Below are 27,091 nucleotides of genomic sequence, written 5' to 3' on the forward strand. Positions count from 1 at the left end.
TAAGGCTTTTTGCCAACAACTAAAAATTTTTTTAATTTAGCTTGAGGATGTTACTACTCATTCATTCAGAAATACCAGTAAGACAATTGGATGAGAGGGTTTGGATCTTCAGGGTCATCAGATGCTATAGATAAGTAAAGCCCTTTGTCATCTGCATAACTGTGTTAGCGTATATACTTGCATATAAGTCAGGTCTTAAAACCTGAAAAATCGATCATAAAATCAGAACCCTACTTATACTGCCGTTCAAAAATGCAGCTCTTAATTTTTTTTTTTTTACATCTTCTTGCCTCCTCCAATCTCGCACCAGTTTCTCAGACACATCGAATTTTGTGCCAGCAGTGCAGTTACCAATTTCATTCGCCACTTCAACGACTTTTAATTTAAAACCAGCTTCATATTTTCTTCTGATTGAACACTCCATCCTAGATAAGGGATGCTGTTACGAGAAAGGTGTATGAGGGTGTGAGACACACGAAACAGTGCAAACTTCACTTTGGAATAGTTCAGGTATTACAGTGTGGTCAAATAGGCACAATACATAGAAAAAAAAGGCAGTGTTGTCCGTGGTTACTGTCTCAGGTGGGCATTAGCATATCATAATCTCTTGCACCAATAGCGTGAGTTTTCCGTATTCGACTTATGCGACCAACATTATAAAATACCGGAAATTATATGGTAAAACCAAGCCCGAACTTATCCATGGGAAAACTTAAACGCGAGTATATACGGTAATTACCCTTGTGTTTCAAAATAATCTGGTGTAATGGGAGCATGCAGTTTGAAAATAACAGTGGGCCCAGAATAGATTATTGTGGAACAGCATATACTATATTATGGAACTCTGAACTACAATCGCCACAACTAACAAATAATGTTTTCCCCGTTAAATAAGACTGAAACCAATTTAAGACACTGCCTAAGTGACCTGCCCATTGTCTATTGCAATTTATGCCATGAACTTGAGCCCCAATGAATAGAAAAAGGGTGCGAGGTCTCCAAAAGGCTTCACTGACCAGGACAGGCCTCCTCTGCCTGCCTAGAAAGAACCCTCACTCTAGTGGGCTAATTATTCACTACAGTGGCTTGCATTGGGCTTCACAGACTGAAAAGGGATATTAACCTCAAAATAAATTTAAATGTCCCAAAATATCTCAAAGAGGCCAACAAGTGGAGGGTAACCATCAAGCTCAGCTTATACACAGATGGTCAAGCAAAGAATCTTTATAAATGAAAGCATCTTTAAGCAGAGAATCTTTATAAATTAAAGGTAAGAAATAGGTCTAAAGTTATCAAAGATAGAGGAATTTAGGTTATTTTTCTTGAGTGGAGGGTTTAACTACTGCGGTCTTCAGATAATCTGGGAAGACCCCAGTATCTAATAACAAGTTCACCATGTCAAGTACACTATCAATTAGCACATCGGAGACTTGTTTCCACCTGTTTGGACTGGGTCAAGGACACAAGTGGAGGGATTTAGATTTAGTTTTTAAATTATTCTAAGGAGTTCAGATAAACCTATTTCAGTGACAGAATTTAATGCATTAAAAAGAAACTGTGCTGAGGTTCAAAACGATTAACTTTGGAGGAATGTAATATATTACATTTAATATTGTCTATTTTGTTTTTAAAAACTGCTGCAAAAACCTTACAGGTTTTACTAAATGTTTTTAGGATGCATTTAATTGACTTAGAAGACAATCAGATTTCTGTCAACAGCCAGCACGCAATACTATTGTCCCAATAATCCTGTTCTTGTACGTCTCGAGGACTGTCAGAGCTCTACGTTTAACACCTTTCACTCTTGTACCAGGAAATTTAGATACAGAAGTTTTGTGGTTGGTAACTGAAACCTCAAGTAGCAAACAACTGAGTCTGTCTTAACAACAAAATCACCACTGCTTGCATTTATGGTTGAGGAGCAGAGAGGGTTGAAACGGTTTTGAGTGGTGACTATTTGAGTAAGTGTAGGTCACTTGGGCTAGGACTCCCTCTTGTATTGCCGAATATACTGTATATATATACTAGCTAGTAGCAGGTTGGACCCCTTGTTGCCTTCAGAACTGACGTAATTCTTTGTGGCACAGATTCAACAAGCTGCTGGGAATATTCCTCAGGGATTTTGGTCCATATTGACATCCATGATGCGAATCTCCCATTCCACCACATCCCAAAGGTGCTCTATTGGATTGCAATCTGGTGACTATTGAGGCCATTCGAGTACAATGAACTAGTTTTCATGTTCAATAAACCAGTCTGAGATTATCTGAGCTTTGTGACAAGGTGCATTAATCTGTTGGAAGTAGCCATCAGAAGATGGGTACACTGCAGTCATAAAGGGATGGACTTGGTCAGCAAAAATACTCAGACAGGCTGTGGCATTTAAGTGATGCCCAAAGTGTACCAAGAAAATACCCCCCCCACCAATACACCACTACCAGCAGCCTGAACCATTGATACAAGGCAGGATGGATCCATGCTTTCATGTTGCTGATGCCAAATTCTGACACCACCATCCGAATGTCACAGGAGAAATTGAGACTCATCAGACCAGGCAAAGATTTTCCAGTTTTCTGTTTGCAGCTTTGATGAGCCCATGCAAATTTTAGTCTCAGTTGCCTGTTCTTAACTGACAGGAGTGGAACCCGGTGTGGTCTCCTGCTGCTGTAGCCCATCTGCTTCAAGGTTCGATGTATTGTGCATTCAGAGATGCTTTTCTGCACACCTCGGTTGTAATAAGTGGTTATTTGATTTACTGTTGCCTTTCTATCAGCTCGAACCAGTCTGGCCATTATTCTCTGACCTCTGGCATCAATAAGACATTTATCCCAGGGAACTACCGCTCACTGGATATTTTCCCGTTTTTTTTGACCATTCACTGTAAATAGATGGTCGTGCGTTAAAATCTGTTTCTAAAATACTCAGACTGGCCCATCTGGCACCAACAACCATGCCACGTTCAAAGTCACTTAAATCACCTTTCTTCCCCTTTCTGATGCTTGGTTTGAACTTCATCAGGTTGTCTTGACAATGTCTACAGGCCTAAATGCATTGAGTTGCTGCCATGTGATTGGCTGATCAGACATTTTTGAGTTAACAAGCAATGGAATAGTTGTACCTAATAAAGTGGCCAGTGAGTGTATATAGAGTAATTATAAATAATTATGCAATATAGACATATACAAGCACACATGCAGTATTTGTTATTATGACTGACTGTTCAGTAATCCTGCTTGCAACAGGTACAGTTGATGTGACTTGAACTGACTTGACTAGATAGATGTTCAGTAGAAGTGCTGTCAGTTTAAGAGACACAGTTGTAGTCACACAGAAATCTAGCAGTATGAATTCAAGATTAATTCTTCTGATTTTATCTTCCTCTCTCACCACAGCACCTGGACAAGCTATGTGGAATAAATAGTAAAATCTGCAGACAATATGACATGTCCACCTTAGATTAATTTAGGCGAGGCTGGTGCTAATGCCTCATGGATGCAGTGTCTTGGGATAGAGTCTCACATGTGGGGTCTGTATGGATTTTCTTTTGGTTACTACAGTTTTCACAAAATCATTTGCATTATATTAATTGATGATTCTAAACTGACCCACTGTGCACAAGTCAGTTTGGCAATGGGCAACGCTGTCAGGATAGCCTCCACCTCCTGGCCATACTGAACTGGATTAAGGATGTTTGAAATCGTTATGCTGTGCAATTTATGCTATTTCTGAAAATGTTCAATGCCTATTTCAACCACAAAGGGGTTAAGAATGAAGTACAGTTTTTTTTTAATTGCAAAACAAAAATAACACATTATTTTGAAGTTATAGCTGTTATTTATTCTTTTTTATATAAAATTTTATTTATTTAATTTTACCAATACAAAATACAAACTATCAGACCAGAAACATTTATGTAGCAAGTGTCCAACTGAATATTCTTCACTGATTACTATTTCTTCCAACAGAAGAATATTGCTTTTAATAATTCTTCTTGCTTATGCATTGGACAGTAGTCATAATATTTACACATTATTCTTGCCTCACCAGACTACATTGCTGAGTTGAATGTAACACAAACAAAGACTTTTTGCCACAGCATTATTAATTTGTAAACCATATAAACTAGGTTTTCCAGAAGGCTCATTGTAAATAGGGCTGTACGTTATAATTGCAAAAATACTAGAAATGTATGCTTATTTTTGTCCATAAGATAAATGTGTGAAAACCTGTTTAGAGTTAGCTGTATCACAGAAAGGATATACTGTAGCCCTGAATAATAAGGTCAATAATAACAGTACAATTTCCTTTGATAGATTAGTTTAACATTGTCTTCAACAACAAATAAGAGTTTCATTTTCTATGTTAAAGTATAGTATGATAAAATATGTTTGCACTGACATTTCTATCATATGTAATATTACCACTTAAGATGTCAGTTGCTTGGAATTTGGTTTGGTGACATTCATACAAATAAAGCATAAATATAAACAGGCAACATAAGGATGACAGTAATCATTATTCCCCAACAGCAGAGAAACAGCCAATTTAACACAAACACACTTGGACATTCATCAAATTTTAAAGTCCATATGTTATGTGTATGCATTTCTCAGCTTGTGGCTAAGTACTATTATGAAATTTTACAGTCTTGACTGACCTGAGCCACTTACCAGACAGAAGTGCAGGGTGAGCATAAAGTCCCTGTGCAGGAGGATTAAAGTTTATTAGATTGGATGTCATTAAAGCAGTCTCCAAAATATAACGATTTGCTGTAGCACATTGTGAAAGAGAAAATTTCTCAATTCTGGCTAACAACATGTAATGACCTAATAAATAACCATCAGATACTGCTTTAATGATATTGAACTCTCAATATGAAGGGAGATATCAAGAATATCATAGGATAAGATTACAATTTGTGTGGAGAATGGAGAAGCTTATACAGAAAATTTCCAATAACCTCTTAATTAGTATAAACATGGACTTTTGTGGCTACTCAGTAGAGTGATTGGGACATCTACTGGGTTACTGAAACATCCAAATAGATTTTAATGACTTTAAGCAGGTTAAGACCTCACTCAATCCCTTACTCATCAATACAGATACAGTAGTAGAGTATTTCAGTTTCCTGGGCACTACCATTTCAAGTGCTCTAACTGTTGTGATTCCTGCTATCACAAGCTCAAAAAAGGAGCAAGCCTCATAATTCACAAAAACCACACTTGCCACCATTGCAGGTCCAGGCCCACTGAACAGGCCTAACTCAAGAGGTGGCCTTTTGGGGCTAAGCTAAAACATTCCAAAACTACTCTTTAAGAAGGAGAAGGGAGAACTTTTAAAAACCTCTGGTCTAAAGGACAACAATAGCCAAGTTCCTTAACATTTAATGAATTTAATTAAAGAAAGTAATGAGAAGTCAAGCAAAATGACACCTTTTATTGGCTAACTAAAAAGATTACAATATGCAAGCTTTTGAGGCAACTCAGGCCCCTTCTTCAGGCAAGATGTAATACAGAAACTGGAATTCTCTGTGTTTATATAGACACCAGGACAGATACGGCATTGGAAAACGTGAGACATCTTAAACGTAAAAAATTAATAGACCTCTCCAGGCTAAGATTCATTTAGCAAGAGAGGAAAACAATGTATGGTCAAGATCTTTTAATAAGATAACTGTCCAACAAATTCTTTTGAAGTTTCTGAGTTCTGAGTTTTTCAATACAATGTGGGTCTGCAGACAGGTTGTCTGTGTCAGTCCGAGAGATGCAAAAAGTCCTCATATCTGGCCATAAAACTCTTGTCTCTATTCAAACCATGTTGCAATGTGTTAAATTTTAGCATGAGTTTCACTTCCCATTCTATTCTCTCATGCTGTGTTCTGAAGTTGCCCATGAGCACTGTGACTTTAAAGTCCCTCTCACAGTGTCCATGGCTGTTGAAGTGGACTGCTACAGGAACATCTGTGTTGCCATACTTGATGTGGAACCTGTGTAAATTCATTCTTTGGTGGAGTGTTTGTCCAGTTTCTCCCACATAGAGTGCAGTGTCAGGACATTTCATACAGACTTCTCACTACATTCACAATGGCTAACGCGGTACAACACCCTAGTACTAAAGAAAGTAAGAACGACAAAGGACAAGGCAGGAAAAAGGCAAAAAATAGGTTTTGCCTAAAAGACAAAAACCTTAAGCAGACAAAATGAAACCTTTATCCAGAGATAGTGCCTGAATTCAAGTGTCATGACCTGGATTTCATTTTTTATTTTTTCAGAGTCTCTCCAATAGTCTTGACACACAGAAAGGTTTGAGGCAGCCACCCATATACTTACTCCTGGCTGCAAAAAGGCAAATATGTTCCAAAGATGTGTACAGATTTGAGTCGAAAACAGAACTGAATTGAAATTGAGATTGTCTTGCTTTTAAAGGGGGTTGGCGGAAGTGACATCATCGGGGGGCCAGAACTGGAAGTGAGTTCTTGGGGGCAGGAACCAGAAGTGATGTCTTCTTTGGGGAGGAACAAAAGTGACATCATCTGGACCTGGAACCAGAAATGACATCCTCGGGGTGGAAACGGAAATGATGTCACTGGAATCAGGCTTAATTTCCCATATCTATTCTGCAGAAATACAAGAGAAAGGTTTACTGCATATATAGCAATTTCCCCCATAGGATTATATGTAAATACAATTAATCCGTTCCAGACCATACGAACTGTATGTAAATATTTTTTTTTTTAAGTTTTTAAGCACAAATATAGTTAATTAAACCACAGAATGCACAGCGTAATAGTAAACTAAATGAAAAAACACTGAATAACACTGAGAAAACCTTGAACAACAGGGAAAACTAACACTACAATAGTTTGCGCTATAGCACTACCAACCGCTGGCTAAAAACACTTTTTTTTTAATGAATTTTAAGCACAGGGAAAAAATGAACATTTGAAAAAATCCGTAATTTAATAAACCACCAAGAAAAGTAACATTGCAACAATGCACGCTACGAACAGATCGCTGTAAACAGAAGTGAAAACAAAATCAAGCCCAGTGCATTCTTTAACTGCCTTCCTACCTTATGCGTCCAGCTCTCTCTCGCGCTGCCTATGTATGTGTGTGTGTGTGTGTGTGTGTGTGTGTGTGTGTGTGTGTGTGTGTGTCACACGCTCTCTTGCACTCTCTCTTGGTCGATGCACAGGAAATGCACAGGGAGAGACTGAACATGTACAAACCAAAAGGGAAACTGGCTTGTTCGTATACCGAGTGTGTGGTCGTGAACTGAGGCAAAAGTTTGGCGAACTTTTTGGTCATAAACCGATTTGTACGTGTACCGAGACGTTCGTGAACCGAGGTTCAACTGTATTGTGGTTGCCACCATTATTTGCTGTCTGTGATAATCAGTTGCCAACTTGTTGTCAGGCAGGACAACATGCAAAACATGATGTCATTAGTGCAACAGTACAAAGTACATACGCTGTTCAAGTTTGTGTGTACATCAAAACTAAATACAATCATCACATTATTATTGCTTAAAGCTCTCTCTGGTTAGGAATTCTTTTCTGTTCTTTGACTTTGATTTCCATCTTGAGTTTTGGGTATGTTGAATGAGTATCCTGGCTACTGACTGTTTCACTATGTTTCTAAATCTTCGATTTTGTATCACATCCTGGTCTTTGTTTATTTAAATTTTGTGCTTTCACACTTTCAGTCTTACTTTAAACTGTTGCTGTATTGCACACTTAGTATACAAGAGTTAAGGTTCAAAACCAAAGAATCCAATGGAACAAAGACCCATCAAAATCAGGTAATGAAAACAAGAAGGCAAAGCAGAAGCTCTAATGTAATTAGAGTGTGCCAATACACCAGCTGTATAATCAAGTGGCCCCGTCTTCTTAGGTTCTACAGCAAGGAGACAGGACAGATTAAATAAATACACTACATGTATAATACAAAAACACAACATGATCAATAAACTCAATATCAACTAAAATCATAATGTTACATAAAGACATAACATAACCAAAAACAGAATGTATACCACTATGTTCAAAATTTTATTTAAAAGCATTTAACCTAAGCCAGGACAACAACCATAAAGCTAACATGGCATTTGGTATGGTCAACAAAGAAGAAATTAAAGGTTGTTCTTATGAGACAGTTATGGGAGTTCAAAGTGATTCAGCAAGTAGTATCCATTTTCTACAGGACCACTGCTGAAAGTGTTTAGACCTTCTCCATTATTGTTGGTATGGTAATGTCACCAATAAAGACCAGAAGCAGCTAAAGTAGTGTAGATCACTTCTTAAGTAATTGGGCACTAACCGTGTTTCCCTGTGATTACCTTTGCATTTTCAGACTGAAACACAAAGTCCATGCATTTTGCTTCTGATTATTCACACTACACCATGTAACCATTTTTTTTTACCTTATTTTGAACTCAGACATATCATAATTTGGGATGAGACCCACAACTGTGCTGTCATTAGAAATCTTTTCTATCCATAAAGAATCCCAGTTGTGAAATTCAGTCATACATCTTAATTACACTGACAGTGTGTAGGTGATTTTCCATCTATGACTTTTTCACATTTTGCATGTTCATTGATGATTTTTTTCCATTGCAGTTTACTGTATATGTTGTTTATGAACTGGGTTCTTTAAAAATACATTATGCCAATTACTATAAGAGTTAAAATGGAAATACTATAGTAAATGCATAAGTATTTGTGTACAAAAAATAAATTAGTGTTGATAAATACAACCCTGTGGTTCATCTGTACTTAGAGTGAGGGATTCTGTCCTTCTACTTATACTTCATTAGCTGCTTCCTGTTAGAAAGAAAATCTAATAGCCAATAACACAGGAATTCAATATCCATATCTATCACTTTGTCAAAGATCTTGAGAGAGATAATAATTGCAAAGGCATAGCTGTCATCAAACAAAAGGATCCCAGATATAGTATATTTGTTCAGAGATTCCAGATGTTGAAGAAAGTCATAAAGCCAAAGTTCACTCCATAGATTTATTTACACTATAGGCCAATGGAATGGGATCCAAGTACAACATGTAGAGGATGCTGATATGAGTCACTCAGATAGTTTCATTATGATGACAGATGTCAAAGCAACATGTCTCAGTGGTCTTTGAGGCACCACACGATGGCATGACTGGAACAGAAATTGTAGGTATTATTCAGGTATCACATAATCACATTGACCATGGATTAATGATGTGCTTTTACATTTACACCAGCACCAGTAATGATGACTTGAACCAGGAGGAAAAGTTCAACATGGTGTTACTTTACATTAACACGTTCAAGTACATACTGTATCTGTAAGTGCTCTAGCACACCATTTCCCCTGTGCCACCACACAACGCTTTGTAACATAAAATAGTGCCTGGATGAATAACTGTCTAATTATTATATATTTCCATATACTGTGCTTAACAAATGACTGTCCCTATGTTTAGATTTTTGACTTTCATATGACTTTCTGTTATACTACCAAACAAACTTCACTTGGCTGACATAATAATGTTAGACACTACTGTGAAACATACTTATCAAGCAAATCACTATTTTGATATGCTTAGCATGTCATTGGAATTGATTACTAGCAGAAAGTGAGGAAACAGGATAGAAGATTTAGTAGCATGGCTGGCAAACTGCTCAGTTACGTCACAACTTCAGGGGACTTGCTTCTGTTTGTGTTTTCTATAGGTGTTCTGGTTTTCTTGCCATACTCTAAAAATCTAAGTGCTGGTTTGAATAGAAAAGCTAACAGGGTGTTGATTAGTAAATGTGGACATGTAGAACTGGTGCTGAATCAAATCCAACATTATTTAAGTCTTATTACCTGATGCACATGGGGGAGGCTCTGGCATCTTGCAGCCTTGTAATGGACTAAGCAGCTTTGGGAAATGGGCGGATGACTCTACAGTTAAATTTTCTCTATCAGGCCCTACAGCTGCTCTTTAGTTTTTCAGAATTTACCCTCTGCCTGCTCAGTGTGCTTGACTGCTTCACTAATCCTCTTCATTAACAGCCCTTTTCATTGGGAGAACTTTTGTCAGGCCATTGATATTTCCCATCTATCCTCAGCTTTGCATCTCCCGTCTTCGGCGATTTGTGGATTTGTTCCACTCGCTGACTGTCCATTGTAATATTTTTCTTCCCTGTTCTTTTCATCAAAATCCTCATAACCTTCAACTTAATCCTTTGTTGCATTACTTTGCTGTGCCAGTCATTATGTTTTAATTCTTTGCACGCATCAATTGAATGGATTAAGTGGCTTGCTCAAAGTTTGTGGAGGAACTGAGTGGGTGACTTTCTGTCAGTGACCTTTTTATATTTTGGGGCTTCAACAATAACATTTTTCCATTGTTCATTATATGCAGAGTATGAACTTGCTTCTTTAGAGACAAATTATTTTAATTAATACAATTGTTAAACAACAAGTTTAAAATGCAGTTTTAACCTGAACTGTTTTGTGAGCGAATGTAATCCTATTTAAGCTTTTAAAGTTTATCCATTATAAAGTACACATAATATCACCATAAAGGGTGATGTAATGGTTAGGCTCGCTGCCTCATGACTCTGGAGTCTGGGTTTGAATCCTGGGAATGGAGTGTTCACGTTGTCCACTTGTCTGTGTAGATTCTCTCATAGGTAACCCAGTTTTCCTCCCACATCAATGAGAATCTGGTAACTCCAGATTTGTCCAGTGTGAGTAGATGTTTGTGTGAGTGTGTCTATGCTGGCTTTGGGACCCTCTGAATTGGTTTAACTGGGCCTGAGAGTGTCAGGTATACATAAACTGGATACAAGACTCAGTCAGGCTAGCCTAGAAATCCCAAGATTATTAGAAATAGAGGCAGACCTCTTCCAGAAACACATAAGAATACAGAGAAACCCAGAACTCACTAGGAACACAAAAATAAGTCAAAACCATTGTCCACTCCCCAGACAGAAAACCCTCTCACATTTCCACAGTGTTACCTATCCAGTTATCCTACAATACACATATTTTATTTAACCATTTCAAATGAAGTACAGCACTGTGGATCTGCCCTCATAGTTTGATACCCTGCACCTAGAATATTCTGTGTGGGTTTTACTCCATGTATTCTGTTTCTCCTTTCACATTTTCAAAAATGTGTAGGTTAACCTAATAGGTAGTTCCAGTCTGGACCTAAATAAATGTAACTGTGGACGGTTGGATGAATGTTGATCTCTACAATGGACTGTCATTGTGTCCAGGGCAATTTTTTGCCTTGTGCTCAGTGCTGCTGGGATAGAATATGGCATTCTGTAACCCCACATTGGATTACATGGATTTGAGACTGGAATGTTATGGGGTTATGTAATTAATTTAAAACATAATTTAATTTAACATGCTAATCTGTCAACCAGTGTTCTGATGTAACATTATGTAGATCTGAAACAGATTAATCTAAAATCTCCACTGATCTACCCTTTATAGCCAACCATTTTGAACTGAAGATCCTTAAGAGACAACCAAATATAAACTTATGTGACAAGTCACTCCAGCTGCACCTTGAGAACCCACCATCTCAGCTATTCATGGGCTCAGCAAAATAAGGGAATTGGAGTATAGCTGCAAAACTTCATTCAGTTTGAGTTTGTGTGAGTGCCTTAATACTGTAGAAAGGGCCCCCCATACCTAGGACAATACACAAGATGCAAAAGACAAAAAAGAGGACTTTATTAAAAAGGGAAAAATTTATGGTGAAAGTGTGAAAGAGAAATTAACTGCTTGCAAGCTACTAAGGGATAAAAGCTGGCAAAGCTGTTTTGCTATAACGGAAGGTTATTCATACATGCGTCATAAGACTGAGTGCGGTAAGCTGACCTATTTAGGAACGCGTCTGTTACACACAGGAAAGATGACCTTTCCTTCTTTAGGGCCCATCTGACATGTACACAAAACAGAAACGGATCGCCGATTTACCCAACATAAGATGAAATACTTAGATAAACGATATGCTGTTTGATAAATAACTGGAAGGGGGAAGGAGGAAAAAAAATATAAAACCGAAAAGGGGAATTTGCGCTCTTCTGTTTTGCAACACATAAATCCATGTACTCATCTGTGACTGAATAAAAGCTGATTGATTGAACTATTCCTGTCTTCCTCGGAAGTTTCTTCCACAAAAGATAAACTTTGAACCTGTTATATCTGTAGACAATAATATTGTACTCAAGTTGGTTAACCAGCAGGAGGCAAAGAGTATTGATATGAGGTAAACGCTCCACATGGAGTGAGATCATCAGTGGAGCGCCTCAAGGGTCTGTCCTTAGACCGCTACTTTTTCTGATTTACGCATGCAACATTGGCACAACTGCACTTTGAAAGAAGGTGACATACATAGCAAAACCAGCTGAAGATAAAGACTTTTCTTGTGGGACCTCTTGTGAGCTTAAGAAAATTATAGTTATGGTTTTAAATATTGTATTTTTCTGACTTTGAACTATGGTTCACATTTGGTTTTGGTTAAAGAGGGTGAAACTGATGCCTGCTTATTAATCGGCAACCCCCTGCCAAATTATAACATTAGAAAAACTTTGATGAAAACAGGTAATTGAACCCAACAAGGCTTACCTAGTCCTGGAAACCTAATTTATCCAAAACAACATCAAGCCGAGTTTTGAACGTCCCAAAATTCCTACTCTCTGTCATACTATTTAGTAATTTATTGCATGTGTCTATCTATGGTCCTCTGTTTGATAAAAATACTTTTTAATGTTTGTATGAAATTTACCAATAGACAAGTTTCCATCTGTTTCCCCATGTTCTCATTGAAGAACTCATTTTAAATTAACAGCCTGCATCCTCTATACTAATCACTTTCGTAAATTTAAAAACTTCAATCATGTCACCTCTTAATAGACGCAAAATCATTTCTGTTGCCCTGAAAATGATAATACCAGCCATAATATTTCCACTCTGGCACCACTCTTTCTTTAGGCAGACAGTCAGGCTATTCTGCCAACTGCTGTCTTATCTACCTGCCATATTCCTTGAGGACCTTTATATGCTTCTGCCAAGCTACAATTTACTTTTTTTATCCCTCTCTCTCACTGGCACTGCTGCTTAATGCCCTTCCATGGCAAATAGCATACAGGCAGGGCATACTACCCTGTAGTAGCACCTCTCACACTGGCACATGCATAGCCTTTCCTGCTGCCACACTGGCTCAACAGCTCTTGTCTAAGGTCCTTTTGTGAAAATTGTATCCTGCTTGTGCCATTCTTATGTTGTGCTTGCTATTAGCAAAGCCAGGTAACTTAACAACACACAGTTTAGTATTGAAACTGGTCCACTAGATTTAAATTAAATATGATTGTAAAATACAATTGTATTGTAACACAGCCACTTTTTTTAATACTTGTACTCACCCACTAGAGAGTGGTGTTAATCCTATAACAAGTAAATTATGGTTAATAGATGTTGTGGGGTACAAAATCTGTAAATTTTGGCCTATATTTTCATTATATTTTGTTCAAGACAAAACAACAGATGAACTTAAATATAGGTCACAAGCATTGACAGTTAATGTCAAAGACAATCTGTTTTCCTGAATTGTACCAATATTAGTCCCATCTGTTTGAGCTGAGCAGGAATTCAGGAGATGCCTCAAGCCGTATTGATGATTTTATAACCTGAGAAAGGTTGGGCATCTGGGATAAAAAGTTGCGAAATGGGTTTACAGCCTGGGAAAGGAAGACATGCTAGTAGGTACTATGCAACATCAAAAGGTTTTATTGTTTGGGAAAACAGACAAGTGAATTCATTCATCATATTGACAGCCAGTCAATCAGAATATTTAATAATCACATCTTGCGAAACCCCCTGGGTAGAATTTTATAATAGATATGTCTCATCTGAAGAGTGACATCAGGACAAGAGGAAGAGAACAGAATGACATCAGAAGAGGATGAGAACAACGTCAGAATAGGGCGCCAGCAACATGCATCCATTTCCATCTGATCGTCGGCAAAGCATCTCATGAACAACTATGAGTGCTAGATCAGAAGCCGCCTAGGACATTCATCCTTGTCATCTTTTAACTTTTTGTAAGCTTTTTCTAAAGACTGTATATATCCAGACTTTACTATCAATCTTATTTTCTATTATTCTTTGTTCTATTTGGTATTATTATGCATGTAATAAATACCACACTGCTTTTAACTTTCTATGCTTCATGTCTTCATGTCTAGAGTGTTTGAAGTAATAAGGTAGATTTCTTTGAGCACTTGGTGCAGCCGGAGGTTTGCCATACACTCTGTGCTGCGAGGTTTATTAAGGCTGTGAGTGAGAACTCCACCCAATAGTAGCGAACAGTACACAAAGTAAGGCATTCTTAGTTGATAAATGGCCTATAGTCAAGGATGTTGAACCTTTGTATGTTTAAATGTATTTGTAGAGACTGAAGTTATATTTAGGTCTGAGATATATTTTAAACATTGTATGTTGTTCGTGCCGATAATAAGTAAGTCTCTTGAAGTGCCAGAAGAGTGACAGGCTGTGTTATTCCTAAGGCACTTGTGTGGTTTAAAGTGCTAGAGGTTAACCAACTGTGTGTGTCATTCATAGGGTACTGCTTAGGGTCTGTGTATATGCGTATATCTATGTATGCTTGTGTCAATCTTAAGGTGCAACAGTAGACCAAGCCAGTAACGAACCTGATGAGGATACTTACCCCTAGGTAAAGGGTAAGCAGAGGGAAATATCACGATAATACAATAGAGGTGACTAAAATGTTTCTAAAGAAAATAAAATAGGAGGGGAAATGAGTTTTGACAAATAATTATGGTGATGCAGTATTTCTTCAAGCAAACAAGTTGACCACATAAACTTAATTATATTACATATTTAATTTGTTACAGTGTTTCTAAAACTCTGCCATAAATCAATGTTCCACATACTCAGCTCACCAGCTTGCTCTTCCTTGCTTGTCTGTTGCCAGTCTCTAAGCTCTGATTCATCTGCTTGTTCCATTCTTGTATCTTTTGACTGTTTCTTACGTCTTCCTGCCAGCTTCTGTCTAATGACAAACAGAAAGTTGCAATTTATCAATTTAAATTTTATGGTGCAAAATCTTTAGAAAATGCAGTTTGGAATTATGAATGAGAATGTGATTTTTTAACTTTTTAATAATTCATCGTATTATTTTGATCTGCACACATTTCACATTTGTTAATATTATGGATAAAAAGATCAGGGGCCTCATGTATAAACCGTGCGTACGCCCAGAAATGTTGCGTACGAATGTTTCCACGCTCAAATCGCAATGTATAAAACCTAAACTTGGCATAAAGCCACGCACATTTCCGCAGTAACTCATACCTTGGCGTACGCAATTTCTCCGCTCGGTTTTGCAGACTGGCGGCACCCAGCATCAAAGCAGTGCTACTGTTCCTGTGTGATCACCCTTTCTTTCTTAGCTCCACATTCCTGACGCGGCTTTATAAATACACTGAAATTAACTGCATATTGTTTATTAGTGTAATTCATCTGATTGTAATTAACCTGTAGCAATATAATGGTCCAGGGAATAGCCATAGTATTCCAAATACCATAACTGCTTTAGCGTTGTTATGCTCACTGCATCTTGTTCTTCTTTTTGCTGCTCCCGTTAAGGGTTGCCACTGCGGATCATCTTTTTCCATATTACTCTCACTGCACCACTCGGAGTATTTATATCACTGTATCTGAGTGTGAATCACAGCAGCAGCTGATCGGAAAGAGAATTATCGGTATACAGTTTCAAGTACACACTACCTCAACCATGGCAAAAAGTGTCAAAGCCTTTCCTGTATGGACCTCACGTTTCAGAAACAGTTTCATCCCAAGAACTATAAATGCACTCAATCAGTCCATCAAGTGCTCCTTGTAGAACTGTGTGTACTTATAAGTACAATTACCTCACTGTAAACTTACACTACAGTTATAATATTGCACAACCTGCGCTACTTTATAAAGCGCGTATGATGACAATATCATTTTTAAGATGAAATGCAGCAAAATATGTTGCTTATAGTATACAGATAAAACTTTAACTTCATTTAAATAATCTGCATTGTTAATAATTAAACATGTGAGGACACGGTGCCGAAGCGTATAGCAAGTTCACGGATAGCTCCTGCCTTGCGCTGTATTATTGCTGGTGCTGACGCGACACTGGAAGGATAGACGGATAGAATAATTAAACATGTACTACGAAGATATTTCAATGTTCCTTAAAAGTTTTGAAGAATCAGCGTTCTAAGCTTACAGATGGCTTAACGTCTATTACAGAGCTGATTGTGTGGCGATTGGGTATTTGGAGAAAGAAAAGTACATTTGAAAGAGACAGTACTTCTGTAATAAATTATTTCATCGAAGGTCGCACATGGCGCAGCAAGCCTCTTGCATGAGATATGAACAATCACTGCGCCTCCGTGTTCCCATGTTTGATAACATGCTTTCATTGCTATCATCATGAAAATGATATCACGTATACATCTCAGTATTTTAATTATTCAGAGAGCTGTAATATCTCGAATGTAATGGATTCTGTGCCCTGTCGGAGAAAGAGAAAGAACGGAAGCACGTAGTGATTCACACACATAGAGCACATAGAAGATCAAATACAGAACAAAGCATTTAACGTGCTACTTGAGAAACTTTTAAAATAAACGATTTTAAGATGAAGTTTATGATGTTCTACTTTAATGGCAAAATAAACTACGTGATTAAAGTGGAAATTTCGAGATTAAAGTTGACATTTTGTGCTTTTTTCCCACTGTGTGCCAATTTTTTTTTTGTCTGTACCCTAATAAGCTTTCATATGACACTCAGACGGTGGGCTACGAGTCGCCTTTTCACGGCGACTTTGATATGTGATTTCTTTTTTATTTTGGGTACTGTGCGACTTTGTGAACTTGATCTTTTGAGTTTCTCCAACACTCTGTCACTCGATCAACTTTCTTTTGTTGATTATACCACTGTTTAAACCAACAAATAGTAGGTTTTTCCTTTGCCTCTACTTGGTATTCGCTGAAATTCTTATATTTTCCCCTGTGCTTTTCCCATTGTCTTTTCACAGAAGGCTATTTATATTGATTTGCATATTCAAAGAGGCGTAATTCTGGGAGGAGTTGGGGCGGGACAGAAGGCGTGTGCACGTGCGTTACTTTTCACGCTGATCGGGATTTATGTAGTGGAAGAACGTGAAATTTTGCGTGCGCACAGATTCCTGCATCTGGATTTTTCTCTGCGTACGCACAATCCCACTTTTGTGCTTACGCCATGTTATAGTGTGAGTGCTGCGCACGGCGTTATACATGAGGCCCCAGGTGTCTGCATTACAATGAGCAAACCACGTTTTTTCAAGTAGAATACTTTGGAATGGATGTAGTGTTTGAAGTGACCAAAGAGACAGGAAAACATATAGCAGTACCAATAAACAGAAATCAGAAATGAACTCTTCTGCTTCATTGCAGAGGCCAAGATGAAAATGAAAAGTTACAACAAGGACCATGGAAAGGGCACAAAAACTAAGTCAGATCAAAAGATGAATATCATTATAAGTTAAAGGTTTACCTACAATAAATACATATTATAGTTAACACTAGAATTACCAGAGCCAACAAAAAAACTCGTAAATCTGGCCCACCTTAAATCCCTTCACACCTCTCCGTCAGCGTCTTTTGTCTTCTAAATGTGTCGATAAGCCCAAGCAGCAAGCTCAGAATGGGCAAGAAGTTCTCCCAGTTCCTGCCTTGATTGATTATCTGGGAGTGAGCTACCCAGAATTGTAAGGGGAAATAATTTGTAAACACATCGTTAAAACAGAAACATTTGTCATGTTTTAGTAATAAATAACAAAATGTAGACATGAACTGTATAATGTGTGAAGGCTGATGGCCAAATATCAAATAAACACTTTCACAAAAGGTTCAAGTATGCTATGATAGCTTCTGTGGTGTAGTGGTAAAATCTGCTGATTTATAATCCAGAGGTCGTGAGTTCGAAACCAGCTCCCTGGTAAATTTACCGCAAATTTATAATACTTGTAAAAGTTAGTGTTTTTATTTTTCATTTTTATTCTCTCAGTCACAATCACGATACAACATCCCCCCCATCCCCATCTCCGCCGATCTGACGCGGTTACTTTTTATCTGAAACTGGGATTAACTGTATATGTGATTGGTGTTTTGAGACAATGGAACTGGAAATTCTCTGATCTGGAGGGATAAAAGCTGACACACAAATGCCGGTGTTTCTGCCTTCTTCGTATCTCACCGTCACTTGAATTTTTTTTATTCAGTTTTATTGAGTGTTCCTGCTCATGCTGAATTAGTATGCACCTTATGGTCCATGATGTCAAAGCCGCACTGACAAAAAAAAAACAGTGACATATGTATATATGATATATGGAATAACTCATTTTATGACCTGTATAGTACATTTCGGAAAACATTGTGGCACTGATGCAACATTATTCATATTCATTCGCACGCATTCTTGCACTTGTAATCAGTGACCACGTTCTTTTTTTTTGATCTTGCCAGTGTCCACTTTTGGGTGCATTGGGGTGTTTCTTTTGTACTCCAGAACATGCAGAGGAAAGAATAGTACAGAGAGGTCAGTTCCGCGCTATAGGCAATCATCAGATTTAAATGTTAATAGTTCCCACACACCCAAGGGCTGTCCTTTCTACATTTACGACATGTGTACCTGTTGCAATGAAAACACTTCTCTCTGTGCTGTGTTACTATTACACTGAAGGGGCTGGGGAAGTGGCGGTCTTGGAACAGAAGTTATCGATGTTGCATCCTCTTTTGCTTTATCCACCACCTTTTCTTGTAAGATGTGACAACGGAGCTTCTCTGCAAGGTGAGCCATGAACACTCTTCTTTTCTCAGTGGTCCCCGTGCATGCCTTGCACAGTACATGCGTGTTGATCACCGCCAAGTCCAGGTTGTTGTAGCACACAGCAACCGGCGACCTGCATGCTCCTACTGCACTGAACAAGCTCACGCCTTCTGGTGCACGATGTCAGTGCAGCACCGGAAAAAAAAAGAAAGAGACAAATATATGTGACATTTTGAAGAAATCATTTTATGACCTGAATAGTGCCAATCAGAAAACATCATAGCACTAATGCAATATTATTTGAAAACGAACAGCATCAGATCAGGTGTGAATTTATACTGGTGCTGTTAGTTAGAGTCAAATCAGAAGATGGGGGGGGGTCGAGGGAGAGCGTGAACATGACTGAGAGAATAAGACTGAAAAAAAGCTAACTTTTAGAAATGCCATACATTTACAGCTCACTCCCAGATATCAATCAGGGCAGGAACTGGGAGAACTTCTTGCCCGTTCTGAGACGGTGTGGGGGATGGTATAGCAGGCTGTTTGCTGCTTGGGCTTATCGGCACATTTAGAAGACAAAAGAGGCTGACGGAGAGGTGCGAAGGGATTTAAGGTGGGCCAGATTTACGAGTTTTTTTGTTGGCTCTGGTTATTCTAGTGGTAAGCAGTTCTCCAAATCCATCAGCCTATTCATTTTCAAGCCCATTCTTTTTCATATTCCTGTGGGCTGTGAGCCTAATGTGACAGCATCAGGCATAACACAGAATGTGGATGATGCAGCAGTTCAGTGTGGAGAATTTCCTAAAAGCTTTTTAAATTATAAATGGAAGAGTGAGTTTACAATATAAGTAAAAAATGTTCTAATATGTTTTTTTTTTAATTTTTGTTTTCTGTCTTTTATGATATACTACCTTCTACTCACAAAGAATTTCAGACTGGGTAGCTCATTTAGCTCTTTCTTAAAAAAGAAACAGTTCAGGGCTGTGAAAATTGAAAAGTAAGTCAAATAAAAAAGGTAAAAGAAGTTTGTTGTTAGTAATTGTTTACTAGTAAAGAAAAGTGGCCAGAATGAAAGCTTCCAGTCATAGCACCCTCCAGAATCTGAGTTTGAATCCCATTATTTAGGAGGTAGCTTTGGAGGATGGCCCATTAAGAAGAAATGTCAGAAGTATCGAGAAGCATAAAAGCAAGTGGAGTGACTGGAATGCTTGCTTGACATACTTTGTGGTGGTCAAGAATAGACAAGATACCCCACCAGACACATACTACGAATATCATCAGTGTGCATCCAGAAGGGCAATGCAGCATTATTTACATTTTGTTAATTTAGCAATGTTTTCTAGAATTTTTAGAATTGTTCTTTGTCCAGCATCAACACTGAAAACAAAATGCAATATTTATCTGTCTTAGTTGCACCTAGCTGTTGAGGAATGCTGGCAGAGCATCCTCCATTAATAATCCATGTATGACAAATCCACCTTAATCAAATTACATGTGTCTGTGTGTATGTATCTTTGTGTCCATCTGGTTGTTATGTCTCTGTTATATGCCATTTGATATGGGATTTCTAGAAGCAGTGCTGATATTTGTGATGTGCCATTTGTTAGAATGAAAAAAATGCAATAAATTGTATTACTTCATACATAATACAAATTTGGTATAAGATTCATCAAAGCAGTGCTAATGTTTCTGATGCACCATCTGTTGGAAAGAAAAATGTAATGCATGATATTACTACATACATTACAACAGATGATGCACTGCATACGTTAACATTGAATATATTGAAATTCATCAAAGCAGTTCTAATGTTTGTGATGTGCCATTTGTAGGAATGAAAAAAATGCAATAAATTGTATTATTTCATACATTATAAAAAACTGGTGGAAGATTCATCAAGGCAGTGCTAATGTTTGTGATGCACCATCTGTTGGAAAGAAAAATGTAATGCATGTTATTACTACAAACATTAACATTGAATATACTGAAGTCCATGTTGATTTCAACCCATCTAATACAAGTAGCACAGCTAGTTCTTTTAAAAAGTTATTAAGCTGCAGATATTTAGAATTTGTAAACAGTCAGGCAACCAGGCACAAGACGTACCCTTGGATTCATGAGCATGGCCAGCAGGCAAGAGTGAGCTGAAAAACCACAGCACACAATTGGCGGTGCACACCAGTGGGCACGCCCGTGATAAAGCAGACATAGTGAATAGATAAAACAAGTACTATTTATATATCCCCATATCAAAAAGGCAAGTACAAAAACAAGGTCAGATGACATACATTCAGAGGCTGAAACCAAAAAGATAAAATTCAAAAAGTAACCAGAAACAGGCAAGAGGGTCATTAGGAGGCAATTCATACAAAGACAAAATCACTTAGTAAAACTCAAAATACTGAGAAACAGACAAAAGTCTCTTGAAAAAGGATTTTAGAAAACACAAAGTAAAGAGAAACTCTTGATAGACTGTTGTAAAGGCAATAATGCACAATACCTGAGCAAACCACCAACCAGGCTCCCCGGTTAATGGCTGCTGTTTTTCCATCATGTGACTGCTGCATAATAAATGTTGTATAGCAACAGGTGCAGAGACGAGGTAGCAGGGTCAAATGATATACAAGGAGAAAGACTAAGGGCAGAGTCTCAATCAATCCTAGACATAAAGGAAATGCTGGGACAGACACAAACAGTGCATAGCTGGTACTACATCAGAGTTCTAAGAGAGAAAAAAAACAGAAAGTGTCATGCCTTATAGTCATCAAACGTGGTATATGTATTTTTAATAACCTTATACTTTTATCTGTTCCCTTCTCTCCAGCTATTTATGAACCTTCTTGTGAGGCCTATAGGCATACAGGAAGTACGTCTGGTTACTTCTCAATTGACTCAGATGGAAGTGGGCCTCTGGGTCCAACTCTGGTCTACTGCAATATAACAGGTAAGTCGATTCTAATATATTTCCATTTCTGTTTTTTTTGGTAATGCATATAACGGACAAGCTGGTGTGAAAATAAAGAAAAAAGTGTCAGGCCCGTCACAGCTCATTACTGTACCTAAAGTGGTTTTGTGGCCTCAAGGACCTAGACATGATGCTGATTTAGCTTCAGAGATGGTGAAATCATTGAATTATTTTAAATTATTACCAACTGCCTTATTTTATTAAAAACAGCTTTTCTAACAGGGAATCTAGGTAACTAAGAGTATTATAGAGTGTAAGGTCTACAACAACTAATACAATGGAAGCAAAGCTTGTCTCTGTAGAAGTATATAATACACCCAACATACAATAAATATGTTTTTATTGCAAGCTTTGAATGTGTTTAGCCTTTTAATTGAAATGTTTGTTATTATCAGAATTTAATAGTTATATTCATATTAGAATTTTTTTTTTTTGATAACTTTTGTTTTCAAATGAAGGTTGCTTTCACACTCTGAAACAACAAACAGTGCAAGGGTTTAATTAAAATCATCCTGCCAGGCTCCCCTGCACACACTATATGACCTGTTATGTTGACTGAGAAAACTCATCAGATGAGCAAAAATCACCAACAGAGCTGAAATCAGCACGGCAGGTTTAGGCCACCATGGTGCCTGCTATTGCACTCTTCATTAAATTGAATTCCTCACTCTGTTACACCCTTTCTCTGCATCAACCTTACTAAGAACATTAATTTTCATTTCCTTAAGCATTCAGAAAATATATACTGGTCTGTCAGATATATAAGGATGAATGTGCAGAACGGAAAACTAACATGAGAATGCTGAAGTAAGCATGGAACTCTATTAGTAGGGTAACTCTCCAACTGCCAGGTCTGCAAATTCATCACAGAGCATTTAGCTTTTTGGTGGAGACACATTTCAAGGTTTCTTCGTGTTTGCTGACATCTCAGTATTTTACGATAGGATTATCTTTTGCTCCTTTAGGCATGAATGTTCAATGCCCAGTCCCACCATACTCAATGCAAAGCTGAGCAGCTATTGTCACGACATGCGTACAGAGACCATACGCCAGTTATTACCACTGACCTCTGTTTAAAGAAGACCAAAGTGTGACAACAAATTGAGAAAGCAAAGGAAATAATGCTTTATTTCACATGACAATGTCCACATATGAACATTTAGGACAACAAATTTGTAAAATTGTTTTTAGATAACTTCTGTGAATAGTTATTTATTGCCTTCTTGGAGGTTCATACCACATTTCCTTGTGATTGGCTGAGATGCAATAATTTTATGGCTGTTATCAAACCATTGTAAAACAGTTTGTTTGTCGCGGATGTGAATCGCTGTATGCAGCGTGTAAAACAGTTTGTTTGTCGCAGATGTGAATCGCTGTATGTAGCGTGTAAAACAGTTTGCGATGGGTATCCCATGGTCTTAGAGTTGGTGGGAGGTCTCTGTGAGTTGCTCTTGCGAGTGGGCACATGACCAGGCAGTGTGTATGTTTCGAGAACGAGGGTGAACGCGGCATGACCATCTAAGAAGAAGCATGTTTGTCGTAGATGTGAATCGCTGTATGCGGCGTGTAAAACAGTTTGTTTGTCGCGAATGTGAATCATTGTATGCAGCGTGTAAAACAGTTTGCGAGAGGTATCCCATGGTCTTAGAGTTGGTGGGCAGGTCTCCATGAGTTGCTCTTGCAACCGGGCACATGACCAGGCAGTGTGTATGCTTCGAGTGCGAGGGTGGACGTGACAGGACCATCTAAGACAAATCATGTTTGTCTCACACTGATACAAAAGCAAAGACACATCAGCTGAAAACTAGTTTTACCAAAAGTACACACACTCAAGATCGGTACAAAGAACAATTCATCCCTTAAACAGTATACAAATGAATAGTTCTGAATTCAGAAGCATCGCTGGAAGTAACAGAATTCAGAATGTAAATATAAATATCATAGCAGAGCATTTTTTTGAATGCAAAGTAAGAGAAGAAAAGAGGTCAATCAATTAAGCAGTGAGATCAATTAGGCATAAGCCTGACTCACTTGTTGCAATGATAACCTACAGGCTAAGTTTTACACTGGGACTGAACTTAAGAAGCACTGAGCTAGAAAATAAATAGCCAAGCACACCTCTGCTTACCTGTATACTGAATGGGACATAGCTGCACATCTGCTCCAGCGAGTCCAAGGAACAATTAAGAAACTCCAGCCAATTGAACAGCCAGTCTTCTATTAAAATAACAGCAGATAATGGCCAATTGACAAGAGCATATACATAAGTGCCTGCCTAGGAGTCATAATTTCTTTAAATTACTGCAATTTGTAAATCCATAAACATTTAACTTAATTGAAATTATCAACAAAATCCTGCCATGACTATGTCAAGTGTTTTGCCATGGAAGTTGGAACAGAAGAAACTCCAGAGAACAGAAAATGAGTTAAGAGCAGCTTCTTCTTTGTTTTATGTTTTTGTGTTGCTATATCATCAGTATTATACTTCTGTAATACTTGTATACACTATAACAATAAATTGTATTATTCTGTTGCTTAAGAACATGTGTGGTTTAGTTACTTTTCATAAAAATAATGGGCAGGAAAACACATCTACACACAACAATAATATAATAAAGGGACAGTGTATTGAAATGTCTAATTTTTTGTTTCATTATGAATAGCACAGTTGATAATTCATTCATTCATTCATTCATTCATTAACATCAGTCAATCAAATACAATTCTTTCTCACACTACATTCTTCAATGAGGCATCATGGGCCTTGAGCATAGCTAAATAAAATCAGACTCAAAGCAGGAACCAGTTACAATCAAGGTGCCTGTCTACCATGGGATAAACTCAGAATTTAAATCTAGGACTAACCACGGCTGGCTGTTATACACCCAGGTGTAATACAGTATAATGGCCCGAAGCCACAACATGCAACTCCATACAGCATCGAACATCATAAATCAAAGTCTTAGTATGATAAAACTGCTTTATTTATGACAAGATAAATAAGAATTTTAAACAATGCTGAGCAGACTGTAATGTAATGCTAAAGTTCCAAAAAAGAAATGCTCAGATGACATCATCAAGAAGTGTTCCACTTCCACTGCTTAGAAGCAGTCCCGAACCTTGCATGAGCCTGAGAGCTGTCCTATTATCTTATGCTATAAAAGAACTTCTTCTGAACCAGACATTGTGGGCTCATCGCTGACCACCAGTAGTTACCACAGTGCAAATGTGCATATTGGGTTGGCTTGTGGTGTGAGTCCATAGCAAACACTTGACGTAGTCGGCAGGATTTGCACTGTTGGGCGGGGTGCTGCACAATGAAGGTGAGGCCTGAGTGAAAGAGAGCTCAGCTGACATTATTAGGAAGCTCTCTGCCTGCAGTGCTTAAAATCAGTTCCTGCCTGATGGCCATTACAGTTCTACTATTAACTTACAGTGTAAGAGAACTGATTTCTGATTTTTTGTCTGACTACTGGCAGTTACCAAATACGCAAGCTGGAGTGGATTGTGGTGTGAATCCACAGCAAAACATATTGACAGATTTTCATCTGGACCCTTAAATAATATTTCTTTGAATCTCTTGGAGTCTTACGTAATGTGTTGCCTTTGTAGTGCACAGTTGGCACACATCCTTGGAATTGTGGATGGCCTGCAGTAAAGAGGTGCAGTGGAATGACATTGGAACAAATGACGTAAGTAAGAGTAGACTTACAAACTTAGAGAGCTCTGTACTAATCTTAAGAGCAAAGCTGACAGAGCGGTGTTCTCTGAATAAATGCCAGTGCAACACACCATTCTAAGTAAGATTGAGGAGATCAGGGGCTTTAACAACATGACATACATTTTCGTGTAAGATAGAGGGGCACAGGTTGATGGAATAGTTTGAACCTTTACTACTGGGAAGGGTTGCAATTGAACCAGAGAGGCACTGATCTATCAGTAAGGCATCGGTTAGTCAATGAATGTTAAACTACAGTAGTATAAAGGCCAGGTAAAGGTTCATTTAAGCCGTTGGACAGTAATATTGACAAAAATATTTAATATAGCAGGGAATAGGCAGATAAAGAATCAGTCAAAGACTATGAATTGTTTGACTTACAGTAATGCTAAAACTTAGTTAACTAAACTGCAGTTATGTGTAGTAGCATATAGACAGAATATTATAAGACTAATGAAAACCCTTGTAAATCTTAAAAAAATCAAAATCGATGCCAGGTATAGCACCAAGTACAAATATGATCAAGGATTTTGTTTTAGTGCATTTTGTCAAAAGAAAGTGGCACTTACACTTCACAATAAATGGAATTCCACATAAATGCAACACAAGTCAGACAGGGTTAATATTTTATGAAGGCAGGAGATGTTGATTCAGGTAAAAGCAATGTCAGAGGATGACCCCTGAATGTGGTAAAGTGATATTTATTATCATTACTGTGAATTACATGAGGCAGCAGTAAAGACAGTTCACCTATGACAGATACTGCATTTCAGTTAGTGTAACATCTCAAGGAAAAAAAGATGTTTAGGTTCTTGCCAGTTTTGGATGTGAGGAACCAGTGGTGTTTCCAGACGAGAGCTTATTAAACAGATGTTGACAACGGTGAGTGGGATCAGCAACAATTTTTTCTGCTTGCTTCTGTCCTCTGGACTTGTGAAGATTTTCGGGAAGACTGCAGCTGATAACTTTCCTTGCAGAGGAGATGACATGTCGCAATTTTCTCTTGAAGCGAGTGTGTGCTGTGCCAAACCTGACAGTGACTGATGAGGTGTGGATGCTTTTGATCTTGGCTCTGTAAAAGTGAACCAATGTTGTCTAAATAACATGAACATTTTCTAGCTGACACAGGAAGTATATTCTCTGCTGTGCTTTTTGGTGAAGCTATTTGTATGTTTATTCCATTTCATTGTGTTGGAGATAGAAATGCCCAGGAACTTAAATGTCTGTACTGCACTAACTGTTGCTTAGTGTATTTGCATTGAGGAAAACTGGGAGCTATTTTTTCTGAAGTGAATAAGCTCCACTCTTATAACTGTGTTAAACTCAGAATGCTTTTAAGTATCTTATGATACTAGATGGTTCCCCCATTCGAACACGCTTAGTTCCTGTGATGGGGTATTAGTGAAGAATTGCAGGAGTTAGGTACGCTCTACGGACAAAGACGTTTACCAACTCTGATCAGACTATGCAAACATCGGACACAGGACACAAGCACAAATCCAGAGGCTGTAATCCTTGAGAAA

At 38.0% G+C, this 27,091-nt stretch overlaps 1 protein-coding gene across 1 annotated transcript in view; it reads left to right on the forward strand.

Annotated features, from left to right (window-relative positions):
* Positions 1-27,091, forward strand: part of cntnap5b (contactin associated protein family member 5b) — a 544,617-nt gene that overhangs the window by 391,100 nt on the left and 126,426 nt on the right. The window contains exon 12 of the mRNA XM_028807238.2: positions 21,710-21,829. Coding sequence (XP_028663071.1) covers positions 21,710-21,829 — 120 coding nt within the window. The remainder of the gene's footprint in view (positions 1-21,709; positions 21,830-27,091) is intronic.

This window comes from Erpetoichthys calabaricus, chromosome 8 (assembly GCF_900747795.2).
Source record: "Erpetoichthys calabaricus chromosome 8, fErpCal1.3, whole genome shotgun sequence".
NCBI classification, from domain to species: Eukaryota; Metazoa; Chordata; class Cladistia; order Polypteriformes; family Polypteridae; genus Erpetoichthys; species Erpetoichthys calabaricus.